Source organism: Nerophis lumbriciformis, linkage group LG22 (genome assembly GCF_033978685.3).
Source record: "Nerophis lumbriciformis linkage group LG22, RoL_Nlum_v2.1, whole genome shotgun sequence".
NCBI lineage: Eukaryota > Metazoa > Chordata > Actinopteri > Syngnathiformes > Syngnathidae > Nerophis > Nerophis lumbriciformis.
This window is the reverse complement of record NC_084569.2, coordinates 33,810,701-33,837,458: the sequence shown is the minus strand read 5'-3', so window position 1 is coordinate 33,837,458 and position 26,758 is coordinate 33,810,701. Positions and strand designations below refer to the sequence as shown.

The following is a 26,758-nucleotide window of genomic DNA, read 5'->3' as shown; positions in this document are numbered from 1 at the left end:
CAACTAAGTCAATGGTCAAGCATTTTAACACAAATTCGTTTTTAGTACTGTTACATGCACTGTGTTCTTCGTATCGAACGAACACCGCTGTTCCTGAAACAAAGAATTTGATTGGTTGACTGTTTGCACTTTGCAAAGGTGAACTGGTTTAAGAATCGCGATGAAATGCTGGCGGTCCTGCCAAAAGTGGAAGAGGCTGTGGAAGAGTACTTGGTCCTTCAGGATCTGCTCTGCGAGGGGGAGAAACTACAAGCAAAGCTTCAAGAAGAAGTGACCTTCCTGGAAGGAGCTGAGAACCAACCAAACCATCTAATTCTCACTTTAGAGCAAAGGTCAGCACAACAAAATGTTCTTGTACACAAACTTTTCATGTTTTCTGATTCTGAACAAAGTACCACAAATACACATTGCCTCCTTTTTACAGGTACTCTGAACACACCCAGCTACAATCACGACAGCGTACTGTCCAAGAGGCCATTCAAAGCAAGCTGGCTGACCTGGATCAATGGATCTCACAGTATCAGGCAGCGTTTTCCAACTTGGAGACCACTCAGCTTGCTGCTCTCCTGCAGGATATCAGCAGCCCCATAGATCTCGGTAAGGATCATCAACATTTTCACTGCAGTATTTGTCATACATTCCTTTATTTGTGTGAGTCTGGATTTACTTGTGGCGGTAATAGATTTGGTGGTACCATTTATACTGCACAAAGGTACAGGATGCCACTATAACCCAAACACACAATTCTCTCTTAGTGCAAATAATAACAGAATTTTACACATAAGTTTCCATCGTGTTTCTTATCTACTGCCCAACACACCTATGCACAAATATACAGTATTTTTCGGACTATAAGGCACACTTAAAAAATCCTTACATTTTCTCAAAAATCGACAGTGCACCTCATAACGCGCCTAATGTACGTATTAATTCTGGTTGTGCTTACCAACCTCGAAGCAATTTTATTTGGTACTTGGTATAATAATAAGTGTGTCCAGTAGAAAGTACTCACACATAAGGGATACGTTTGGACTGCAGGCTAGCAAGTCCAGTAAACAAGCAACACCAAAACTTTGATGTTTCATTGTAAAAATTACACAGGACCCTCAAAAATGTGTCAAATGTTTTAGTACATCTTTGGTAAGCTACGAGACCACACCACTTAATGGAACACGGAGCATTACGGCTACCTTAGTCAGACGTACTGTGCTTTAACATAGGGGTAATATTATGATGTGTGTGTATCAGGACCCCAAAATGGAACCTTTTTAGGAGACATATTATCTGGCGTTTGGCTTTGAAATATTATGCAAAACCAACTTTTCTTAACTGTTGGTACCTGCTGATGTGTATTTGGGATCTGCATAAGTCCCGAAAATGTGCGCGCGTCCGTTATTGTTGTCCACGCTGAAGTCAATAAGCGCCTTGTTTTTATCTATCCTCTTGTTGTGGAGAATTAATCCACTGCTGTTTCCATTTTTAATACAAAGTAATGTATAGTTTGAACTTATCTGTCAGTAGACTCGCTATGGAAGCACTAAAAAACTACCGGTACAACAAAGATGACGGGGCGGGGAAAACGCTGTCCAAGTAGAGCCATGTAAATAAGGCCACCCACAAAACAAAAAAAAGATAGTCTGAAAGCAGCATGAAGACGGCCTATAAGACATAATCTATGCAACATTTTGACCAAAGAACCACCATTACCGTATTTTCCGCACTATAAGCCGCCCCGGGTTATTAGCCGCACCTTCAATGAATGGCATATTTCAAAACTTTGTCCACCTATAAGCCGCCCCGGACTATAAGCCGCGCCTACGCTGCGCTAAAGGGAATGTCAAAAAAACAGTCAGATAGGTCAGTCAAACTTTAATAATATATTAAAAACCAGCGTTCTAACAACTCTGTCTCAAAATGTACGCAAATGTGCAATCACAAACATAGTAAAATTCAAAATAGTGCAGAGCAATAGCAACATAATGTTGCTCGAACGTTAATGTCACAACACACAAAATAAACATAGCGCTCACTTTCTGAAGTTATTCTTCATTCGTAAATCCTTCGAATTCTTCGTCTTCGGTGTCCGAATTGAAAAGTTGGGCAAATGTGGGATCCAAAATGGCCGGTTCCGTCTCGTCGAAGTCATCGGAGTCAGTGTCACTGTTGTCCAGCAGTTCTGTGAATCCTGCCTTCCGGAAAGCTCGGACCACAGTTGTGACCGAAATATCTGCCCAGGCATTTACGATCCACTGGCAGATGTTGGCGTATGTCGTCCGGCGCTGTCTGCCTGTCTTAGTGAAGGTGTGTTCGCCTTCGGTCATCCATTGTTCCCACGCCGTTCGCAGTCGTGATTTGAATGCCCTGTTGACACCAATATCCAACGGTTGGAGTTCTTGCTGCTGCTCTATTTCCGTGTTCTTCGGCATGACTTATTGCCTTAAGTTTAAATTCTGCGTTATACGCGTGTCGCTTAGTAGGAGCCATTTTGTGGTCTGGTCTTTACAGATGTAAACACACAAAGGAAATGAAACGAAAATCCGCGCGCTTCTTCTTCTTCCGGGGGCGGGTGGTTGCTTACAGTAGAAGAAGAAGCGCTTCCTGTTCTATGGGGGCGGGTGCTTACCTTGGCGGTTGCTTGCGTAGAAGAAGAAGCGCTTCCTGTTCTACGGGGAAAAAAGATGGCGGCTGTTTACCGAAGTTGCGAGACCGAAACTTTATGAAAATGAATCTTAATATTTATCCATATATAAAGCGCACCGGGTTAAAAGCCGCACTGTCAGCTTTTGAGTAAATTTGTGGTTTTTAGGTGCGGCTAATGGTGCGGAAAATACGGTACATGTTAGGAAGACCACAAGGAAGTGTTTTAAATGTAGAAAAAAAAAATCATAACATGACTCCTTGAATGCGCCTCATGCACATTCAAGTGCGCTTTATGGTCCGGAAATTATGGTACACGCAAAATTACACCACTATTACACATCACAAGATACGCTGCACTATATTAAAGGCCTACTGAAATGCGATTTTCTTATTTAAACAGGGATAGCAGGTCCATTCTATGTGTCATACTTCATCATTTCGCGATATTGCCATATTTTTGCTGAAAGGATTTAGTAGAGAACATCGACGATAAAGTTTGCAACTTTTGGTCGCTGATAAAAAAAGCCTTGCCTGTTCGGAAGTAGCAGACAATATGCGCGTGACGTCACCGGTTGTGGAGCTCCTCACATCTGCACATTGTTTACAATCATGGCCACCAGCAGCGAGAGCGATTCAGACCGAGAAAGCGACGATTTCCCCATTAATTTGAGCGAGGATGAAAGATTTGTGGATGAGGAAAGTGAGAGTGAAGGACTAGAGGGCAGTGGGAGCGATTCAGATAGATGCTGTGAGAGGCGGGTGGGACCTGATATTCAGCTGGGAATGACTAAAACAGTAAATAAACACAAGACATATATATACTCTATTAGCCACAACACAACCAGGCTTATGCCACAAATTAATCCCGCATAACAAACACCTCCCCGCTCCCGTCCATATAACCCGCCAATACAACTCAAACACCTGCACAACACACTCAATCCTACAGCCCAAAGTACCGTTGACCTCCCCAAAGTTCATACAGCACATGTATTTCCCCAAAGTCCCCAAAGTTACGTACATGACATGCACATAGCGGCACGCACGTATGGGCAAGCGATCAAATGTTTGGAAGCCGCAGCTGCCTACTCACGGTACCTCGTCTGCGTATCCAACTCAAAGTCCTCCTGGTAAGAGTCTCTGTTGTCCCAGTTCTCCACAGGCCAATGGTAAAGCTTGACTGTCATCTTTCGGGAATGTAAACAATGAAACACCGGCCGTGTTTGTGTTGCTGCAGTCGGCCGCAATACACCGCTTCCCACCTACAGCTTTCTTCTTTGCTGTCTCCATTGTTCATTGAACAAATTGCAAAAGATTCACCAACACAGATGTCCAGAATACTGTGGAATTTCGCGATGAAAACAGACGACTTGATAGCTGGCCACCATGCTGTCCCAAAATGTCCTCTACAATCCGTGACGTCACGCGCAGGCATCATCATACCGAAACGTTTTCAGCAGGATATTTTGCGCGAAATTTAAAATTGCACTTTAGTAAGCTAACCCGGCCGTATTGGCATGTGTTGCAATGTTAAGATTTCATCATTGATATATAAACTATCAGACTGCGTGGTCGGTAGTAGTGGGTTTCAGTAGGCCTTTAAGGAGTAATCAGGCTTTGGACCTGAGGTCTCTATCTTTCATCACTATATAAAAGCTGTTATGACAAAAAAGAATAGTGTTTATATGACTGCCAGTCTCCACACATACTGTGCACTCTTTGATTTTATGTTTTTATGTGGTAAAATGACATTAAGGAGAAATCTGGTGGTGATCTGCTTGTGGAGACCCCTTTTCTTGTCTATTGGACATTTCTGGAGACTTGACATGAACTCTAAATGCCAAAAAGAAGGTTCATTTGTATTTCAAAACATTTGTTTTGCATTTCATGTTTTTTGATCACTTTTTAAAAGTGTCATGAGAAATTATGGAAATTGGACCATGTTGTGTCTAATGTCCAACCCATCTTAAAATTAGGTTTTAAATTATGTTCCCTCTTTAGGTCCTCCTAGCTATGTGCCAGCTACAGCCTTCCTGCAGAATGCAGGTCAAGCTCACCTGATCAGCCAGTGTGAGAGCCTCGAGGCAGAGGTGAGCTCCATGCTGCAGCAGCGCCGTGGGGCCCTAAGAATTTGCTTGGAGCAGCTGCACAGCTATGCCACTGTGGCTTTGCTGTACCCACGAGCCACCCTCTTGCGCCATCGGGCCCATCAGTGGAAGGCCTGGTTGGAAGAAATGCTGAGCGATATGACCGTTGAGCACTGCCAGCACATCTACAGACAGTAAGAAGGACTTACTATTTTTTTCTTTTTTTTTTATATAAAGATTTAAAGGCCAACTGTTAAAAGTGTAATATGTTGTTTTGACTTAACTTTTGATTGTACTGCAACTCAACAAAAAGTAGTTTTGACTTTTGGGCCATTTTGCGCAGCCCATAATGTCATTATGCCAGTGAGTCTAAGAACACAGTGACCCCACTTTTTCTGCATTGTTATGACAAAATATTATTTTCTCATTCCAAATGGTCTCGTACCAAAGCTTGTATTGGGAATACAGATTGTTGGAACTTCTGTGGAACATGTACTTTTACTTATTTTTTTCTGCAGCCCACTTGTACATGCATTTATATACTGTTAAATGGTCATATTTAAAATCTCTACAGTGGACAGCTATTCAAAAGCTGTTTTGTTCTAAATGCATGAGTATTTAATATCACTGATTTGTATCAGTCCCTAGAATTGATGCTAGTGTGTCATGCCATACTCGCCACCCATTGGTTTGCTCAAAAAGTGAAAGTGCAGAGCAGGAAAGGATTATCTGTGCATTCTTTCTGTTCTAAGTGACCCTTGCATGTACAAAATATGGGTACATTAATCAACAACAAAAAAGAGTACTATAATTATATAAAAAAATATTGCATTCATATTGTGATTAATCATCTTTCCCAAAAATTTGTTATGCATCACTAGCTATATTTTGACTGCAATTTACTATAATAATTGCTGCGACTTTGTTTTTTAGAATATTCATTGGCAGTATTTTTTTTTACTTCAAATCAATTTATTAATGTTATTGGAAAGTAAACCATTTTTTTATTAGACTGTAGCAATATTTTGTAGGTATTAGTCCTCTCATAATAGTGCTTCAAAAAGTTGTTTTTGAAGTTCGGAGGCTCTGTCTGTGAAATACATCAACAGTATTGTCAGGGCATTCCGTCGATTGCAACTGGACTGCTCAGTTTTTCTTCGATGTTTTGTCTCTCACCTGAGCAGCCTTTATCTGTTCATGCCCGCAGACTTAGATTGGTCAGATCTAGTCTGAGCGCTTGGTGCCAAAACCCCAGGCCTATGCCCAGACAAGAGTCATCAGATCTAGTCTGAGCGCTTGGTGCCAAGACAAGAGTCGTTTTGCTCTATTGTGGTGCAAAAAAGCTAGTAAAATGCAACACACCTGTGCCAACACAAACACCAGTCATTAGGATGGATCCCTCTTAAAAGCATTGCAGGATTGTGTATCAAAAAGATCGCTGTTGAGATGCAGAGAAAAGAGACTTTCACCTGCCTGGCAGTCGTTAGGATGGAGTCACACTCGTTAGCTTTCCGTTCAGTCGTATCAATGTCCATGGGGAAACCTGAAACCAAAAGGCACATATAACAGTTATGCCTAAAATGTTGTTGTAATTTGAGCATTACTATGGTTAAATGATTACCGCATTTTTCGGACTATAAGTCGCACCGGCCGAAAATGCATAATAAAGAAGGAAAAAAACATATATAAGTCGCACTGGAGTATAAGTCGCATTTTTGGGGTAAATGTATTTGATAAAACCCAACACCAAGAATAGACATTTGAAAGGCAATTTAAAATAAATAAAGAATAGTGAACAACAGGCTGAATAAGTGTACGTTATATGAGGCATAAATAACCAACTGAGAACGGGCCTGGTATGTTAACGTAACATATTATGGTAAGAGTCATTCAAATAACTATAACATATAGAACATGCTATACGTTTACCAAACAATCTGTCACTCCTAATCGCTAAATCCCATGAAATCTTATACGTCTAGTCTCTTACGTGAATTAACTAAATAATATTATTTGATATTTTACGGTAATGTGTTAATAATTTCACACATACCGTACTTTTCGGACTATAAGTCGCAGTTTTTTTTCATAGTTTGGCCGGGGGTGCGACTTATACTCAGGAGCGACTTATGTGTGAAATTTTTAACACATTACCGTAAAATATCAAATATTATTTAGCTCATTCATGTAAGAGACTAGACCAGGGGTGCTCACACTTTTTCTGCAGGCGAGCTACTTTTCAATTGATCAAGTCGTGGGGATCTACCTCATTCATATATATAATTTATATTTACTTATTTATGAAATATATGTTTTTGTTAACAAGTTAAAGGTGTTTAATGATAATACAGGTACGTTTAATACATATAGTTAATATTGTTAACAAGTTAAAGGTGTTTAAAGATAATGCAAGCATGTTTAACACATATAGTTAATATTGTTAACAAGTTAAAGGTGTTTAAAGATAATGCAAGCATGTTTAACACATATACCGTAGTTAATATTGTTAACAAGTTAAAGGTGTTTAATGATAATACAAGCATGTTTAACACATAGTTAATATTGTTAATAAATTAAAGGTGTTTAATGATAATACAAGAATGTTTAACACATATAGTTAATATTGGTAATAAGTTAAAGGTGTTTAAAGATAATACAAGCATTGTTAACCACCTTTAAGTTGTTAACAATATTAACTACGGTATATGTGTTAAACATGCTTGTATTATCTTTAAACACTTTTAACTTATTAACTATATGTGTTAAACATGCTTGTATTATCTTTAAACACTTTTAACTTATTAACTATATGTGTTAAACATGCTTGTATTATCTTTAAACACCTTTAACTTATTAACAATATTAACTATATGTGTTAAACATGCTTGTATTATCTTTAAACACCTTTAACTTGTTAACAAAAACATATATTTCATAAATAAGTAAATATAAATTATATATATGAATGAGGTAGATCCCCACGACTTGATCAATTGAAAAGTAGCTCGCCTGCAGAAAAAGTGTGAGCACCCCTGGTCTAGTCTCTTACGTGAATGAGCTAAATAATATTATTTGATATTTTACGGTAATGTGTTAAAAATGTCACACATAAGTCGCTCCTGAGTATAAGTCGCACCCCCGGCCAAACTATGAAAAAAAACTGCGACTTATAGTCCGAAAATTACGGTACTCTTATCTGTTGCACGTATGTAACATTTCTTTGGCTGTTATGTCTTCCTTTCTGCACAGATATGAGGTGCTGTTTGCCCCCCAGTTGACCGCATCCTCCTGCCAGTTCCTGTCCGGTGTGGAGCTGACCATACAGCGCCAAGTGGCAGACACCAACGAGCGTGTGATGCACCAAGCCGAGCGACTGAAAGCCGAGGGTACAACAGCAGCAGCCTGTGAGGAGCAGCTCAAGGAGATAGAACACTGCATCGGGGTCTTCCTGCATGAAAATGGAGAGTCAGGCTCACTGAGCTTGGCAGGAATCATCACCTCGGCTCTTTGCTCACTCTGCAGGTCCAGATCCACGTTTTTGTTTGTTAAAAATGTATTTTGTCAAATCGATCAAACCCTCTGAATTAGTGTGTCACACCAGTTTGCTATGTTACCTGTAACACAAAGCTAAGAAGTGGATGTTTTGTTAGGATATCTTAGCATATTTTTATTGCACAAAATGTATCCAAGCCCTCCACCCCACCCCCTATTTACACACACCCCAAGCCCCCCTTTTTTGTTTAAGCACCCCTCGCATACTGTGAATGCGTCATCTGTAATAGGCTCTAACTCACCTGTGACCCTGATTTGGATAAGCAGTAGGGAGGTCCGATAATGGCTTTTTGCCGATATTCCGATATTGTCCAACTCTTTAATTACCGATACCGATATCAACCGATATATACAGTCGTGGAATTAACACATTATGCCTAATTTGGACAACCAGGTATGGTGAAGATAAAGTACTTTAAAAAAAAAAAAGATAAATAAATTAAAAACATTTTCTTGAATAAAAAAAAAAGTAAAACAATATAAAAACAGTTACATAGAAACTAGTAATTAATGAAAATTTGTAAAATTAACTGTTAAAGGTTAGTAGTAGTTAGTGGACCAGCAGCACGCACAATCATGTGTGCTTACGGACTGTATCCCTTGCAGACTGTATTGATATATATTGATATATAATGTAGGAACCAGAATATTAATAACAGAAAAAAACAACCCTTTTGTGTGAATGAGTGTAAATGGGGGAGGGAGGTTATTTGGGTTGGTGCACTAATTGTCAGTGTATCTTGTGTTTTTTTTATGTTGATTTAATTAAAAAAAAAAGTTTTTTTAAATAAATTTAAAAAAACGATACCGATAATAAAAAAAAAACGATACTGATAATTTCCGATATTACATTTTAACCCCGTTATCGGCCGATATCGGCAGGCCGATATTATCGGACATCTCTAATAAGCAGTAGTGAATGAATTAATGATACTAAATCACTTTAAACAGCTGTAAGAATCCCATATATATTACATATTATACAACCATTGTTAACTGTAGCTCAGTAAATAAAAGGGGAATAACATAAGATAACTTCTTGTTTGTTTAGGCGGAACCTGGTGATGGAGAGTGCAGCAGCGAGTGCCGGAGAGCAGCTGGTGGACCTCATGTCTCGAGATGGGGCATGGTTCCTTGAGGAGCTCTGCAGTATGATGGGAAATGTCAGCGCCTTGGCAACACTGCTGCAACGCTGCCCACTCCTGCCTCATGATCTGGAGCTCTTGTCACCCTCCGCCACCATCCAGGCTGTTTACATGGCCAATGCTGTGTATACCTGTTTGCAGGTACTGGAGTTGTAGCCTCAGTCCACAATGTTTACACTGTACATTTGGTTATTTTAAGAAAGACTACGGAGTAGGGTTGTGTGGTTTGCTGATACTAACTCAGACTTGAGTTCCGCCAAGGCTTATATGTTGTGAAATCAGTAAGATTGCAGCTTTATTCCCTTACATAATCACTTAATAGCTGATAATAAGAATTGTGAATTCTCATGTTACCTTAATCAATCAATCAAACTTTATTTATAAAGTGCTTTTTATACTTAAAAGAAATGCAACACAATGTTCTTTACAGACTTAAAACAATACCCTGATGATCCAGATCCCCTATCACACAAAAACCAAACACACACACATATGCACATATATGAACAAATGAGTGCATGACTGAGCACAGAGGAGACAGGTGAGATAACACTATCACAGGAGCCATCTGCATCAGGAAGTCATTAGACCATGGCCACCAGGATGCTGCAGATGGCTCCCTCCGAGGAACGCTGGAAAGTAAAAATAATAAAACCTGTAAAATAGTAAGAACCATGAGTAGGAATAAAGGATAAAATACAAGTAAAACATATGAAGATGAATATATAATAGATAAATACAACTTAATAAGATATTGCATAACTAATAAGATAAAAAGTAAAGTACGAATGACTTCAATAAAATGAATAGATATTAGGTAAAAGCCAAATCAAAAAGGTGGGTCTTAAGCCTGCTCTTAAAAACATGAACATTCTCTGCAGACCTGAGGTCGTCCAGCAAACTGTTCCATAGACGAGGGCCATGATAGTGGAAAGATGCCATCCCGTGACTTTGTGACCTGACTTTTGGAATAATTAGATGATTGCCGGAGGATCTCAAGGTCCGCGAAGGTACATAGGCTAAAAGCAAATCAGAAAGACAAGAAGGCCCAATACCATAAAAACATTCATAAACCATAAGAAGAACCTTCAATTTGATACTGAAGCACACAGGGAGCCAATGCAGAGATTTTAAAACTGGTGTAATGTGGGCCCGCCTTCTGGTTTTCCTCAGGACACGTGCCTCTGAATTTTGGAGTAGTTGTAAAGGTGCTATAACTTTTTTTAGTAAAACCAGGAAGCAGGGCCTTAGAATAATCCATTCGACTTGTAATAAAAGCATGTGTTAGCGTCTCCGTTTTGCCTTGAGAGAGAATTAGGCAAACTCTGGCTATATTCTTAAAATAATAAAAACATATTTTTGTTATATTTCTTATATGTGGTATAAAACTAGGGTCAGAGTCAAATTGACGCCCAGATTTTTTATTTGGAGTGATGGAGTTAAAGACAATGATTGTAGTGTTTCTCTCTCAGGACTTCAGGACCAACAAGTAAAACTTCAGTCTTGTCCTGGTTAAGCTGTAAAAAGGTCATTTGCCATCCAGGATGTATTATCTAAAATGCAATTAAAGAGTGTCATTGAATTATTGTAATATTTTACTCACAAAGTAGCCTAATCTGATATTCTATTAATAGATACAGTTAAATGCCAATCACTTTGTTTCTTTAAAGCAACAGAATAACCCTTGCCTTTTACTTAAGTTTCTTTTTCCCCATGTCAATTGTGTCAACTGAAATGCAGTGGGGTTTCTTTCACTGCAGGAGCTAAACACCAATTTCCGTCAGATTATCTTTCCTGAGGCTCTGCGCTGTGTAGTAAAAGGGGAGCCCACCCTGGAGTCCATGTTGGCCGAGTTGGAGCAGCTGGTGGAGCAGAGCTCTGATGGTCTAGGCTTGCAAGGCTTGGTAGACAGTCTGCTATCCACCACGAGCCTAGACCAGGATGGGCACAAACAATGTCTGGACATCACAAGGTAAGCCGGGGTGATTTGAACGTGCACTTAGAACCTCATAAATGCCCATTTAGCAGCTGCGCGGATGTATCTCACTGAAAACCCCCTAAAACAGGACCCAGCAGGAAGCAGCTATTTCCAAAGTTTTCAGTCTGTAGCTTCTTTATGTTGGCTTCAGGCATATTGTAAAAAAATGATATTTGTTAAAAATATTACACCATTTGTTTTGTCACCATAGACTTAGACAAACATTAATGATCCACAAGGAAAATTGTTCCACACAGTAGCTCAGTTACAAAGGATGGAAAGGATAATGCAGACAAGGGCACAAAAAGAGGGCGAAAACAAAAGGTATAAAGTAGACTAAAAATGTACCATAGTAGCAATATAAATAAAACATATATGTAATATTTACATATTATATATACAGTATATAATATATACAGCATATAATATATACAATATATATAACAAATCCTATTACACAAAGATACGAGGCAATCTTTTATTCAGATAGCTTAGTACATTTGAACCTGCATTGAATTAGTTTTAGTATTTTTAATGCACAAAATGTCTCAAAGTGGATACATTTTTCTGTATACCACCGTTTTGTGGAAAAATGTTTCTAGTGCAGGGGTCGGCAACCTTTACCAGTCAAAGAGCCATTTTGACCAGTTTCGCAAATTATAGAGAACATTGGGAGCCGCAAAACTTTTTTGATATTTTAAAAGAAATAACACTGCATACAAAGTTTTCTTTTTGCTTTGTGCTATGTATAAACCAGGGGTCTCAGACACGCTACCCACACCTTTTATATGGAATTTGAAAGCTGGTGCGGCACGCAGGTTTTAAATGAATGGCGCTTGTCAGCGTTATAAGCGTGGCGTGATGGTACAGCAAACAGCACCCACTACAACCAGTTGTATGGTGTTTCCGCTTGCTCACGTAGGTGACAGCAAGGCATACTTGCTCAACAACCACACAGGTTACACTGACGGTGGCGGCATAAAAAAAACTATAACACTCTTACTAATAATGCGCCACACTGTGAACCCACACCAAACAAGAATGACAAACACATTTCGGGAGAATATCTGCACAGTAACACAACATAAACACAACAGGACAAATACCCAGAATCCAATGCAGCCCTAACTCTTCCGGGATACATTATACACCCCCGCTACCAAACCCCGCCCACCTCAACCGACGCACAGAGGGGCGGGGGGGTTAATGTGGGGTTAATGTGTGAGGGAGCAGGCTTGGGGTGGGGGCGGGTTTTGGTAGTCGCAGGGGTGTATAATGAAGCCCGGAAGAGTCAAGGCTGCATGGGATTCTGGGTGTTTGTTCTGTTGTGTTTATTTTGTGTTAAGGTGCAGATGTTCTCCCGAAATGTGTTTGTCATTCTTGTTTGGTTTTGGTTCAAAGTGTGGCGCATTATTAGTAAGAGTGTTAAAGTTGTTTTATATGGTCACCGTCACTGTAACCTGTGTGGCTGTTGACAAAGTATGCCTTGCTGTCACGTACGTGTGCAAGCAGAAGATGAATATTGTATAACAAGTGTTGGGCTGTCACGCTGTTAATACAGATTGTAGAGAGCGCCAAATATTGTACCATCATGGCACGCCCTTATTATAGCTGTAAGGGTGAAAATCGGTGAATATTAATCCTGGGAGTTTTCTGCGAGAGGCACTGAAATCCGGAAGTCTCACGGGAAAATTGGGGGGTTCAGCAAGTAAGCTGCTGAGCCGCATCAGAGTGATCAAAGAGCCGCATGCGGCTCCGGAGCCGTGGGTTGCCGACCCCTGCTCTAGTGGAATAATTCCGCAAACCAGCAGGGGTCAGGTTCCCCCTGTGTACATCTATCTAGTGTGCCATGTACCCTTTACTAGCAGAGGCTCAAGCAAGATGGACCTTTTCACCTATGAGAATAGGTTTAGGATGCAAAGGGCTGGCTGTTTTTCTTAAAATCCCCATTTTTGTCCAAATAAATACGCCAAGCTTCCACAGGACAGAGCAAATCATACATTTTCACACCCATTTAGCAACTCAGTTGAGGTTTAATTGGATCAGACAGACGATGTGAAACCTTAACACACCTCAAGTGTCAACTAACATGAGCTGACATTATTAGGGGTGTCCTTATACAACTTTGTCACTTCCAATACAATACCGATATTGGAGCCTTGAGTATTGGACGATACCAATATTGATCCATTACCAGCATGAATCATGCATCATTTTGTCTATGGATGTTCTCATTCATCCAGGTCATTGTAATCTCAGGGCATTCAAATCGATCACAACTGGACTGTCTTAGAAGACGTTTCACCTCTCATCCGAGTAGGTTTCATCAGTTTATGCTCATAGACTTAGATTGGTCAGATCTAGTCTAGCGGCTGGTGCCAGAACCACAAATATTTATTTTCCAAAACCAGGAGGGTGTACCTGGGCAAGGATGGTTATTGGCCTATTGTAGTAAGAAAAACAACTGTTTTGATGCAAACGAGCAAGCCTAATGTCAAAGCCAATGGTGTGATAAATAAAACTTGGTTGAAAAGGCATTACCAATTATTTAATATTAATCCCATACATCTAGGTCTACCACACCAGGCAGAATATCTCAGCCTTGATCCTCCACTGGCCATACAGAAGACTGCTGCTGGAGGAGATAGAATGTTGCAGAAAGGGTGCAAAATCAAAGGCCTACTGAAATGCGATTTTCTTATTTAAACGGGGATAGCAGGTCCATTCTATGTGCCATACTTGATCATTTCGCGATATTGCCATATTTTTGCTGAATGGATTTAGTAGAGAACATCGACGATAAAGTTCGCAACTTTTGGTCGCTGATAAAAAAGCCTTGCCTGTACCGGAAGTAGCAGACGAGTAGCGTGACGTCACAGGTTGTGGAGCTCCTCACATCCGCACATTGTTTACAATCATGGCCACCAGCAGCGAGAGCGATTCGGACCGAGAAAGCGACGATTTCCCCATTAATTTGAGCAATGATGAAAGATTTGTGGATGAGGAATGTGAGAGTGAAGGACTAGAGGGCAGCGGGAGCGATTCAGATAGGGAAGATGCTGTGAGAGGCGGGTGGGACCTGATATTCAGCTGGGAATGACTAAAACAGTAAATAAACACAAGACATATATGCTCTATTAGCCACAACACAACCAGGCTTATATTTAATATGCCACAAATTAATCCCGCATAACAAACACCTCCCCCCTCCCGTCCATATAACCCGCCAATACAACTCAAACACCTGCACAACACACTCAATCCCACAGCCCAAAGTACCGTTCACCTCCCCAAAGTTCATACAGCACATATATTTCCCCAAAGTCCCCAAAGTTACGTACGTGACATGCACATAGCGGCACGCACGTACGGGCAAGCGATCAAATGTTTGGAAGCCGCAGCTGCATGCGTACTCACGGTACCGTATCTGCGTATCCAACTCAAAGTCCTCCTGGTAAGAGTCTCTGTTGTCCCAGTTCTCCACAGGCCAATGGTAAAGCTTGACTGTCATCTTTCGGGAAGGTAAACAATGAAACACCGGCTGTGTTATCCGACAAAACAGTCAGAAGATGCATTCTACGGCGGGGGTGCGTTATGCAGCACAACACCGCTTCCCACCTACAGCTTTCTTCTTTGCTGTCTCCATTGTTCATTGAACAAATTGCAAAAGATTCACCAACACAGATGTCCAGAATCCTGTGGAATTTTGCGATGAAAACAGACAACTTAATAGCTAGCTACCATGCTGTCCCAAAATGTCATCAATCCGTGACGTCACGCGCTGACGTCATCATACCGAGACGTTTTCAGCAGGATATTTTTTATCGCGGAATTTAAAATTGCACTTTAGTAAGCTAACCCGGCCGTATTGGCATGTGTTGCAATGTTAAGATTTCATCATTGATATATAAACTATCAGACTGTGTGGTCGGTAGTAGTGAGTTTCAGTAGGCCTTTAATAAGTCAAGTCCGAATGCAGCTGAGATAGGCTCCAGCATCCCCCGCGAACCCGACAGGGACAAGCGGTAGAAAATGGACTGATGGATGGAAGTTCAAATAATATTGAAATGAATATGTAAGACAGTGATTTAAAAATGTTGACTGTTAGGAGTTATTACAATAATATCATGCCACAAATAGTCGTCAAAGAAAATACAAACAAAAATGCCAGAGGGTGGAATAAAGATTAAACTAGAAATAAGGTAGATCGACATGGACATAAAGTTATTAGAGTATGTGTAATTTATAGCCACCATGTTCTACCACCAACACAGACAGACAACATTCACACTCACATTCACACACTAGGGACCATTTAGTGTTGCCAGTCATGTGTTGTATTTGTGCCTTCAGGATGTTGCGTGCCCAGTACTCAGAGCTGATCCAGCCACGAAGTTTGGATGGGACAGCCCAGGACTCACCAAAGATGTCTGCAGGTCAAATGCTACTGGTTGCCTTTGATGGAATGTTCACTCAGTTAGAGACTGCCTTTGGACAGCTCACTGAAAAGGTAACTCATTACAAATGTATTAACATCAACAGTTAGTACGCATCTCATTTTGTATGGAGTGTTTGTGGTTGCTTTCAAAGGTTTTTAGGTACATCGCACTCACGACAAAAAAATGTTTGCTTGCTTCAATCGTAGTCATTACTGAAATCTGTATTTTATCATTTATGCTGTGTAGACTTTGGACAATACTCAATGGACTATTGGCACTGGGTGATGCTTTACAGTGGTTTTTGTGCATCCTACTTTTTCTGTTCTATTTGGTTTTCAGTACGTTTAGCCTTAATTTTGCCTGGTTTTTTTTATTTATTAGATTTGATCACCATAAAGGAAAGTATTGCGCTTAGCTATGATAATCCGCTTGTTTGCCCTCAGGTCATTCCGAGGAAACAAGTGCCCAAACAAAGAATACAAGCTCTATGCTTCGTTAATTATCCCCTCAATTCCCCCCAAAAATGGATTAACTCGCTGGAATATAAAGACAATATAACATACATCCATAAACGTGGATGCATATGCAAAAGTGCAATATATTTATCTGTACAGTAATCTATTTACAGGACTGTCTCAGAAAATTAGAATATTGTGATAAAGTTATTTATTTTCTGTAATGCAATTAAAAAAACAAAACTGTCATACATTCTGGATTCATTACACATCAACTGAAATATTGCAAGCCTTTATTATTTTAATATTGCTGATTATGGCATACAGCTTAAGAAAACTCAAAAATCCGATCTCAAAAAATTAGACTATTTCCTCAGACCAAGTAATAATAAAAAAAAGATTTATAACAGCAAAACAAAATCAAACATTTGAATATGTCAATTAATGCACTCAGTACTTGGTTGGGAATCATTTCGCACGGATTAATGCATCAATGCGGCGTGGCATGGACCACCAGTAACTGGTGTACTGACCATGGCATTACTGTCCTCGATTGGCCTGCCAACTCCCCTCACCTGAACCCCATAGAGAATTTGTGGGGTATTGTGAAGAAGAAGCTGAAAGACACCAGACCCCCCCCCTTAGTCATTCACATCGACGTCCCACTGGGGTGAGTTTTTCCTTGCCCTTATGTGGGCTTTGTACCGAGGATGTCGTTGTGGCTTGTGGAGCCCTTTGAGACACTTGTGATTTAGGGCTATATAAATAAACATTGATTGATTGATTGAACAATGCCACAGGCTGATTGCCTCCATGCCACGCCGCATTCATGCAGTAATCCGTGCAAAAGGATTCCCAACCAAGTACTGAGTGCATTAATTGACATTTTCAAATGTTTGATTTTGTTTTGCTGTTATAAATCTTCTTTTTTTTTTACTTGGTCTGAGGAAATATTCTAATTTTTTGAGATCAGATTTTTGAGTTTTCCTAAGCTGTATGCCATAATCAGCAATATTAAAATAATAAAAGGCTCGCAATATTTCAGTTGATGTGTAATGAATCCAGAATGTATGAAATTTTTGTTTTTTTAATTGCATTAAAGAAAATAAAGAACTTTATCACAATATTCTAATTTTCTGAGACAGTCCTGTATTTATATCTGCACCTTATTGCTTTTTTATCCTGCACTACCATAAGCTAATGCAACGAAATTTCGTTCTTATCTGTACTGTAAAGTTCAAATTTGAATGAAAAAGGAAGTCTAAGTCTGTCTAATAAGCCACAATATATCCAAAAAAGTTAGCGCATTATTGTATTCAGGAAAACAATTGTAGTAGAGTACTTATGTGGCATCCATGTGGCTCTCCACTCCCCGCTCAATTAATGAAAAAGTAATGTTAAATGTTAATTTATTCATATCCATCATTTCTATATATTTCACATTGTTTTCTGCATGTAAATATAAAATTATTCTTTAAAAAATGTATTCATAGTTTTTGGTTTCTGGAACATACTATTTAGATTTACATTATTTCAAGTAGGCAGCACGGTGGAACAGGGGTTAGTGCACGTGCCTCACAATACGAAGGTCCTGAGTAGTCCTGAGTTCAATCCCGGGCTCGGGATCTTTCTGTGTGGAGTTTGCATGTTCTCCCCGTGACTGCGTGGGTTCCCTCCGGGTACTCCAGCTTCCTCCCACCTCCAAAGACATGCACCTGGGGATAAATTGATTGGCAACACTAAATTGGCCCTAGTGTGTGAATGTTGTCTGTCTATCTGTGTTGGCCCTGTGATGAGGTGGCGACTTGTCCTGGGTGTACCCCGCCTTTCGCCCGAATGCAGCTGACCCCAAAAGGGACAAGCGGTAGAAAATGGATGGATGGATAGATTATTTCAAGTGGGTTGCCGTCTGATCTTTTTGGAACGGATTACTAATCCAAATTAAGGTACTATTGTAATTTATTTATTTATTTATTATCCATTTTCTACCGCTTGTCCCTTTCGGGGTGGTGCGGGGGTGCTGGAGCCTATCTCAGCTGCATTCGGGCAGAAGGCGGGGTACACCCTGGACAAGTCGCCACCTCATCACAGGGCCAACACAGATAGACAGACAACATTCACACTCACATTCACACACTAGGGCCCATTTAGTGTTGCCAATCAACCTATCCCCAGGTGCATGTTGTTTATATTTATAATTAAATGTTTTGCCGACAATTCGCTTTTTGGGGGGAAGTCAATTTAAATTTTCTATACCGACAGTATCCCTTTTTCCTTGTTCTTTATGCTTAGCTGAGTTGTCTGGAAGTGCCACCAGCCTGGAGAAAGGTGGATGTTCTAAGGGAAACGCGCACTGCACAGCTCCACTTCTTTGACAGTATCGCTCAGCGGGAACTGATGGAAGAAGTTTTTTTCCTGAAGAGACTGCAGACCATCAGAGATTTCTTTAAAATGTGTGCTTCATTTGCGCAAACTCTGTCAGGTAAAACTTCTTTACTGTCAAAAAAAGGTCAACGTTTAGACATATACACTTTTCTAAGTCTTTAATAGCCAGCCACTGATTCTCTAATGACTGTATTTGTGTGTCAAGGGCCCCCTGCTGATGAACTTTTACCCTCAAATGGACCAGTTGGTTTGGGGAAATCGTTGTACCGGCAAACGAATGCTACTAGCTCCGGTGGGGCAGTGGTCAGCGAGGAACAAATGACCCGTCCAATCAAGGCCTTCACAGCTGAATTTGTTAGGCAGATGCTCTTGGGTCTACCGAGCCAGGCTCTTGGGCTGGCTCTTTGCAGCACCCTGTCTGCTATCGGGTTGGATATCGTTGCCCAAGTTGAGGCAAAAGATTTTGGCGCAGAGAGCAAGGTACGACATTTTTCAATACAGTGAAACCAGTTTAGAGGGGACCTGTTATGATTTGAATCTACATGTAAAACACTTGAACACATTGTGGGTTGTCTAGATCAGGAGTGCCCATTACGTCGATTGTGGAGGGTGTGTCAGTCAGGTATTAAAAAAATAGACCTAAAGATAATCAATCTTTGCCAATACATCACTTGATTGACATTCACGGCACCCTAGGGTCTTGTGAGATGACGCTGGCTGCTGCCAGCTCGTTATTAAGAAAAAATTACCAACAGGAAGGCGAGAAACACTTTTTATGTCAACAGACTCTCACAGTTCCTATCTTCACAATAAAAGCGCTGCTTCATCCTGCCTGCGCTAACAAAACAAGAGTCTCAGAAAGCTGGCTTGCACAAGCTAGCAAGCTACGGAGTTTGCCGCCTATTTATTTCTTGTAAAGTGTATAAAAAGGAGTATGGAAGCTGGACAAATAAGATGCCAAAAACCAACCACTTTCATGTGGTATTGGACAGAAAGGAGGACTTTCTTCTCCATTTGAAAATGCGAACTTAATCAGCAATATTGTCTGATTCCAATCAATGCAAGTCATCAGAATCGGGTAATACACCAACTTATATTCTTGTCTTCATGAAAGAAAGGAATCTATATGTGTTAAAGGGGAACATTATCACAATTTCAGAATTGTTAAACCCATTAAAAATCAGTTCCCAGTGGCTCATTATATTTTTCAAAGTTTTTTTCAAAATTTTACCCATCACGCAATATCCCTAAAAAAAGCTTCAAAGTGCCTGATTTTAACCACCCGTCCATTTTCCTGTGACGTCACATAGTGAAGCCAACACAAACAAACATGGCGGAAAGAACAGCAAGCTATAGCGACATTAGCTCGGATTCAGACTCGGATTTCAGCGGCTTAAGCGATTCAACAGATTACGAATGTGTTGAAACGGATGGTTATAGTGTGAAGCCAGGTAGCGAAAACGAAATTGAAGAAGAAACTGAAGCTATTGAGCCATATCGGTTTGAACCGTATGCAAGCGAAACCGACGAAAACGACACGGGAGAAAGACGAATTCGGCGATCGCCTTCTAACCAACGATTGGTATGTGTTTGTTTGGTATTAAAGGAAACTAACAACTATGAACTAGGTTTACAGCATATGAATTACATTTGGCAACAACATGCACTTTGAGAGTGCAGACAGCCCAGTTTTCATCAATTAATATATTCTGGAGACATACCCTCATGTCAGCAGGCCAGGGAAGCTAGGGTCGATATTCTTCTCTTGATCATCTTCGGGACGGTGTGAGCCAAGACATCCAGGGGGTTTAGCTCGCTCGTCTGCGGGAACAAACTGCCGCCATTGCTTGCCGTGCTACTGAGGTCCTTTGTCCCTGAATTGCTCACACACTCCGGCAGATTCAATGGGGGTCTGGCGGCAGATTTCTTTGACTTTATCGTTGGAAATGCATCTGCTTTGAGTGTCGCAGGATATCCACACATTCTTGCCATCTCTGTCGTAGCATAGCTTTCGTTGGTAAAGTGTGCTGAACAAACGTCTAATTTCTTGCCACTTTCGCATCTTTGGGCCACTGGTGCAACTTGAATCCATCCCTGTTCGTGTTGTTACACCCTCCGACAACACACCGACGAGGCATGATGTCTTCAAGGTACGGAAAACAGTCGAAAAAACGGAAGATAACAGAGCTGATTTGACTCTGTGTTTGAGAAAATGGCGGATTGCTTCCCGATGCGACGTCACATTGTGACGTCATCGCTCCGAGAGCGAATATTAGAAAGGCATTTAATTCGCCAAAATTCACTCATTTAGAGTTCGGAAATCGGTTAAAAAAATATATGGTCTTTTTTCTGCAACATCAAGGTATATATTGACGCTTACATAGGTCTGGTGATAATGTTCCCCTTTAAACGTGCTTGTATTATCATTAAACACATTTAAACTTGTTAACAAAAACATGTCTTTCATAAATAAATAAATATAAATTATATATATGAATGAGGTAGATCCCCTCGACTTGGTCAATTGAAAAGTATCCCACCTGCAGAAAAAGTGTGGGCACCCCTGGTCTAGATATGCTTTGGTGTACATTTTGCTCCAGCAGTCAATTTTATAGCCCATTTTTTTTAAATCTGTCTACAAGATGTTTGATTCTGGAGGCTTTCACAGATTGCAAATGTAAACATGCCTCACCTTCTTCAAAAGTATCATAATTTATCTTTTGAAAATGTACACTGTTTAAATATATATCTTGAAGTAGTTACCGCTATTCCCCCCATGACACCGTCAAAAATTAACTTCTTAAACAGTATATATGTACCACCTGCACACATACTTGCCAACCCTCCCGATTTTCCCGGGAGACTCCCAAATTTCATTGCCCCTCCCAAAAATCTACCAGGGGCAACCATTCTCCCGAATTCCACCCGTACAACAATATTGGGGGCGTGCCTTAAAGGCACTGTCTATAGTGTCCGCTTTTCCTCCATACGAACAGCGTGCCGGCCCAGTCACATAATATATGCGGCTTTTACACACACACACTTAAGTGATTGCAATGCATACATGATCAACAGACATACAGGTCACACTGAGGGTGGCCGTATAAACAACTTTAACATTGTTACAAATATGCGCCACACTGTGAACCCACACCAAACAAGAATGACAAACACATTTCGGGAGAACATCCGCACCGTAACACAACATAAACACAACGGAACAAATACCCAGAATCCCTTGCAGCACTAACTCTTCCGGGACGCTACAATACACACTCCCCCCGCTACCAACAACCCCTCCTCCCCCACCCACCTCAACCCCCCATCCCACCCCCCATCTCCCGAATTCGGAGGTCTCAAGGTTGGCAAGTATGCCTGCACACTGACCGGTCGATTCAGACTTTCTTAGCAGCATTCGTTGGTGTTATGCACATGCCACAATTAGATTAAAAAAACATTTGATCCTTCCTTTTTTGTGTTTTCCTATTGCCTGAAGCTCCATTCCACCTTTGCTAAGAGCTTGACTTAATGTCTAAATAAGTATAACCACCTTGCTGTGCTTGCATGTTAACTTGTGAACTTGGCCAGAGACGTAAGGAGAATAGGAGTTGTTTTTAATCTACGGACAATTATATGTATATTTCATACTTACATCAAACAAAGCTGCCGGGGTAATTTTGTTATATGTTTTTACTACAGTACAATGACAATAAAGCTTTCGTACTTGTGGAAACAATCTCTAAAAAAAATGGTATGGGTGCATTTTGTTAGTTGTTGTGGTAATACTGCTATGCTTTCAATCTGAAGCTTACTTTGCCCTGAACAGGAAGTCATTGTGTACACGTTTTGATGTTGTTAGTATGTAGAAGGTAGATATGTCTCTGTTGTTTCACGCCGCTTAGCAATAAAGATAGTTCCTATTCATAACGATTCTCGATTCAAAATCAACACTTTGTTTATAAGATTGGATGCCAGTTTTATGATTAACTACATTCCTCCATAAAATAGATGAACAGCCCTGATAAATTTCTATATTATTTAAAAGAAAACTGGTTTTGTTTAATAAAAATTCTACCCAAACATTTAATAAAGTCAAATGTAAATAAGGCAACAAAAGGAGTATCCCACACTTCTCTTTTCTAAAGTAAATCTGTAGAGCAGATATCATTTGCCTAAGAAGCTGGACAGGACAGATTTATTTAAAAAAATATATACCGTATTTTTCGGACTATAAGTCGCAGTTTTTTTCATAGTTTGGCCGGGGTGCGATTTATACTCAGGAGCAACTTATGTGTGAAATTATTAACACATTACCGTAAAATATCAAATAATATTATTTAACTCATTCACGTAAGAGACTAGACCAGACCTGGGCAAATTAAGGCCCGTTAAGCTTTTCAATCTGGCCCGCCGGACATTCCCAAATAATTATTTTAGATCTTTACGATGGAAAGTGTAGCTGCCATTATGATGTGCAGTGATGTTTTCTAATGACCGTAAGTCTTGAACTATATGAAGTATTTCAATGGTTGGAATCTGCGCTTATGGATGATATACCAGTTACAATGGTAATCTAATTATTTACTATGGTCATCTAATTAGTTACTATGGTAATCTACGTCACAGCAGCTCAGACGAGGTACCAAGCAGTGTGGGCGGGAAGCGTTTCCACAGACGCGGAAGTAGATTTTCACAACAAAGTTCTAAAGCTTAGTGATATATCAGATTGTAGGTGGGTTTATTTTGTACCCTGCGCGTTCATATTTCACTGTTTGTTGCATTTTTGTTGCGTTTCACTTAAAATATGTCGATCGAAAGGGGGTGTGACGTTCATATTTTGTCAATATTCAGTGTTTTATCGTTCATAGAAAAATGTAAAATTTCATTGTTTTTAAGGCGGTCTGTCATAACGTTTTTAGCATTCAATCTGACATTATTGTGAGGTTTTGTATTAGTGTTCCTAAAAATAGATATACCGGCCCCCAGACACATTTTTTTCTCTAAATGTGGCCCCCGAGTCAAAATAATTGCCCAGGCCTGGACTAGACTTATTAGATTTCATGGGATTTAGCGATTAGGAGTGACAGATTGTTTGGTAAACGTATAGCATGTTCTATATGTTATAGTTATTTGAATGACTCTTACCATAATATGTTACGTTAACATACCAGGCACGTTCTCAATTGGTTATTTATGCCTCATATATCCATCTTCTTCCGCTTATCCGAGGTCGGGTCGCGGGGGCAGCAGCTTAAGCAGGGAAGCCCAGACTTCCCTCTCCCCAGCCACTTCGTCCAGCTCCTCCCGGGGGATCCCGAGGCGTTCCCAGGCCAGCCGGGAGAGATAGTCTTCCCAGCGTGTCCTGGGTCTTCCCCGTGGCCTCCTACCGGTCGGACGTGCCCGAAACACCTTCCTAGGGAGGCGTTCGGGTGGCATCTTGACCAGATGCCCGAACCACCTCATCTGGCTCCTCTCGATGTGGAGGAGCAGCGGCTTTATTTTGAGCTCCCCCCGAATGACAGAGCTTCTCACCCTATCTCTAAGGGAGAGCCCCGCCACTCGGCGGAGGAAACTCATTTCGGCCGCTTGTACCCGTGATCTTGTCCTTTCGGTCATGACCCAAAGCTCATGACCATAGGTGAGGATGGGAACGTAGATCGACCGGTAAATCGAGAGCTTTGCCTTCCGGCTCAGCTCCTTCTTCACCACAACGAATCGATACAGCGTCCGCATTACTGAAGACGCCGCACCGATCCGCCTGTCGATCTCACGATCCACTCTTCCCTCACTCGTGAACAAGACTCCGAGGTACTTGAACTCCTCCACTTGGGGCAAGATCTCCTCCCCAACCCGGAGATGGCACTCCACCCTTTTTCATATAACGCACACTTATTCAGCCTGTTGTTCACTATTCTTTATTTATTTTAAATTGCCTTTCAAATGTCTATTCTTGGTGTTGGGTTTTATCAAATAAATTTCCCCCAAAAATGCGACTTGTACTCCGGAGCGACTTATACTCCGAAAAATACGGTATTTATTTTTTTTACTACTAAGAATTGTTACAAGTAAGAATCACGATTAATTTGAAAATACATTTTTTGCACACCTAGTTAACAATACCACAAAAAGAAATTAAAATTATTATTTCAAATAAAAAATATCCCATTTGGGTTTCTAATTTTATGTCGACAAAATGGGACTTTCTTGTAATAAAAATAACATAGTGGACCAGGATTTGATGAGTTTGTAAACAGGTATTTGACTTATATGAAATCCTATGCATCAGTAAATATTATTTTTTAAATGTACTGTGCATTATTTTCTCACATTAAAGTTGTTTATATTTATGTCAAATTAGTAATGATTTTGACGCACCTGGTCGGTGTAAACAAAAGGATCACGGCAAGCAGTACTCCTAACCACTCCCTTATGTTTTGGTAGGTCTCTCTGGATGAGCTTTGTAAGAAAGGAGCTGAGCAGAGTCTGGCATCGGGCCGGGTCTCCCAACTGCTGCTGAACAGAGCCACAGTGCTGGCCGCCTCTTACGACACAGCCTGGAAGAAGTTGGACCTGCTGCGAAGGTTGGATGGCAACCTGGATGCCGCCAAGGCCAGCTTGCAGAGGCTTCAGCTGCACATGGCCATGTTTCAGGTACTCACTAGTGGCTAAGAAAATATTCATGTCCCGTGAAAAAACTGTTTCAACATTGAGTTTTAAGTTCATGTTTTAAAGAATGACGATACAGGCTCATAGTTGCTGCCGTCATCTAAAATTATTTACCACTAATAGTAGAGATGTCCGATAATGGCTTTTTTGCCGATATTATCCAACTCTTAAATACCGATTCTGATATCAACCGATATATACAGTCGTGGAATTAACACATTATTATGCCTAATTTTGTTGTGATGCCCCGCTGGATGCATTAAACAATGTAACTTTACCATGAATTGATTAACGTGGACCCCGACTTAAACAAGTTGAAAAACTTATTCGGGTGTTACCATTTAGTGGTCAATTGTACGGAATATGTACTGTACTGTGCAATCTACTAATACAAGTCTCAATCAAAAACAAGGTTTTCCACAATATGAGAACAATTTCAACTCCAGTTATGGAAAAAAGTGCCAACATGGCACTGCCATATTTATTATTGAAGTCACAAAGTGCATTATTTTTTTTATCATGCCTCAAAACAGCAGTTTGGAATTTGGGACATGCGCTCCCTGAGATAATCCTGATACCCACTACAACTATGGGAAATACTATACTTTGACTTTCACAAAGTGCATTATTTTTTTATTTTTTTTAAACATGCCTCAAAACAACAGCTACAAAAACAATGAAGGCACACAGCTTCAGTCCAGAGTATACTAGAGCATACTTGCCAACCTTGAGACCTCTGAATTCGGTAGATGGGGGCGGAGGGGAGGGGGGTGTATATTGTAGCATCCCGGAAGAGTTAGTGCTGCAAGGGGTTCTGGGTATTTGTTCTGTTGTGTTTATGTTGTTACAGTGCGGATGTTCTCCCGAAATGTGTTTGTCATTCTTGTTTGGTGTGGGTTCACAGTGGGGCGCATATTTGTAACAGTGTTAAAGTTGTTTATACGGCCACCCTCAGTATGACCTGTATAGCTGTTGATCAAGTATGCCTTGCATTCACTTGTGTGTGTGTAAAAGCCGCATGTATTATGTGACTCGGCTGGCACACTGTTTGTATGGAGGAAAAGCAGATATGACGACAGGTTGTAGAGGACGCTAAAGGCACACCCCCAATAATGTTGTCCGGGTGGAAATCGGGAGAGTGGTTGCCCCGGGAGATTTTCGGGAGGGGCACTGAAATTCGGGAGTCTCCCGGGAAAATCGGGAGGTTGAAACAGATACCGATAATTTCCGATATTACATTTTAAAGCATTTATCGGCCGATAAATTTTCCCTTAAAAAAAGCCATCTCTAATAGGCATTAGTGTAGATTCCTGCTATAATGACAAGCGAGAACCATAAAAAAGACCTAAAAAGGCTGTGATTTGCTGTGATTTCATAAAGGGTTTCAAAAAAGATTGGAAAAGCTTGTATC

The 26,758-nt window shown here is 40.5% G+C and overlaps 1 protein-coding gene across 1 annotated transcript in view; it reads left to right on the top strand.

Annotated features, from left to right (window-relative positions):
* The window catches only part of smg1 (SMG1 nonsense mediated mRNA decay associated PI3K related kinase), a 148,048-nt gene that overhangs the window by 104,177 nt on the left and 17,113 nt on the right, over window positions 1-26,758 (top strand). Inside the window, exons 46-55 of the mRNA XM_072915712.1 lie at window positions 139-332; window positions 425-597; window positions 4,642-4,921; window positions 7,977-8,249; window positions 9,331-9,565; window positions 11,185-11,396; window positions 15,756-15,912; window positions 18,589-18,778; window positions 18,887-19,161; window positions 25,123-25,332. Of these exons, the coding sequence (XP_072771813.1) occupies window positions 139-332; window positions 425-597; window positions 4,642-4,921; window positions 7,977-8,249; window positions 9,331-9,565; window positions 11,185-11,396; window positions 15,756-15,912; window positions 18,589-18,778; window positions 18,887-19,161; window positions 25,123-25,332 (2,199 nt within the window). The remainder of the gene's footprint in view (window positions 1-138; window positions 333-424; window positions 598-4,641; window positions 4,922-7,976; window positions 8,250-9,330; window positions 9,566-11,184; window positions 11,397-15,755; window positions 15,913-18,588; window positions 18,779-18,886; window positions 19,162-25,122; window positions 25,333-26,758) is intronic.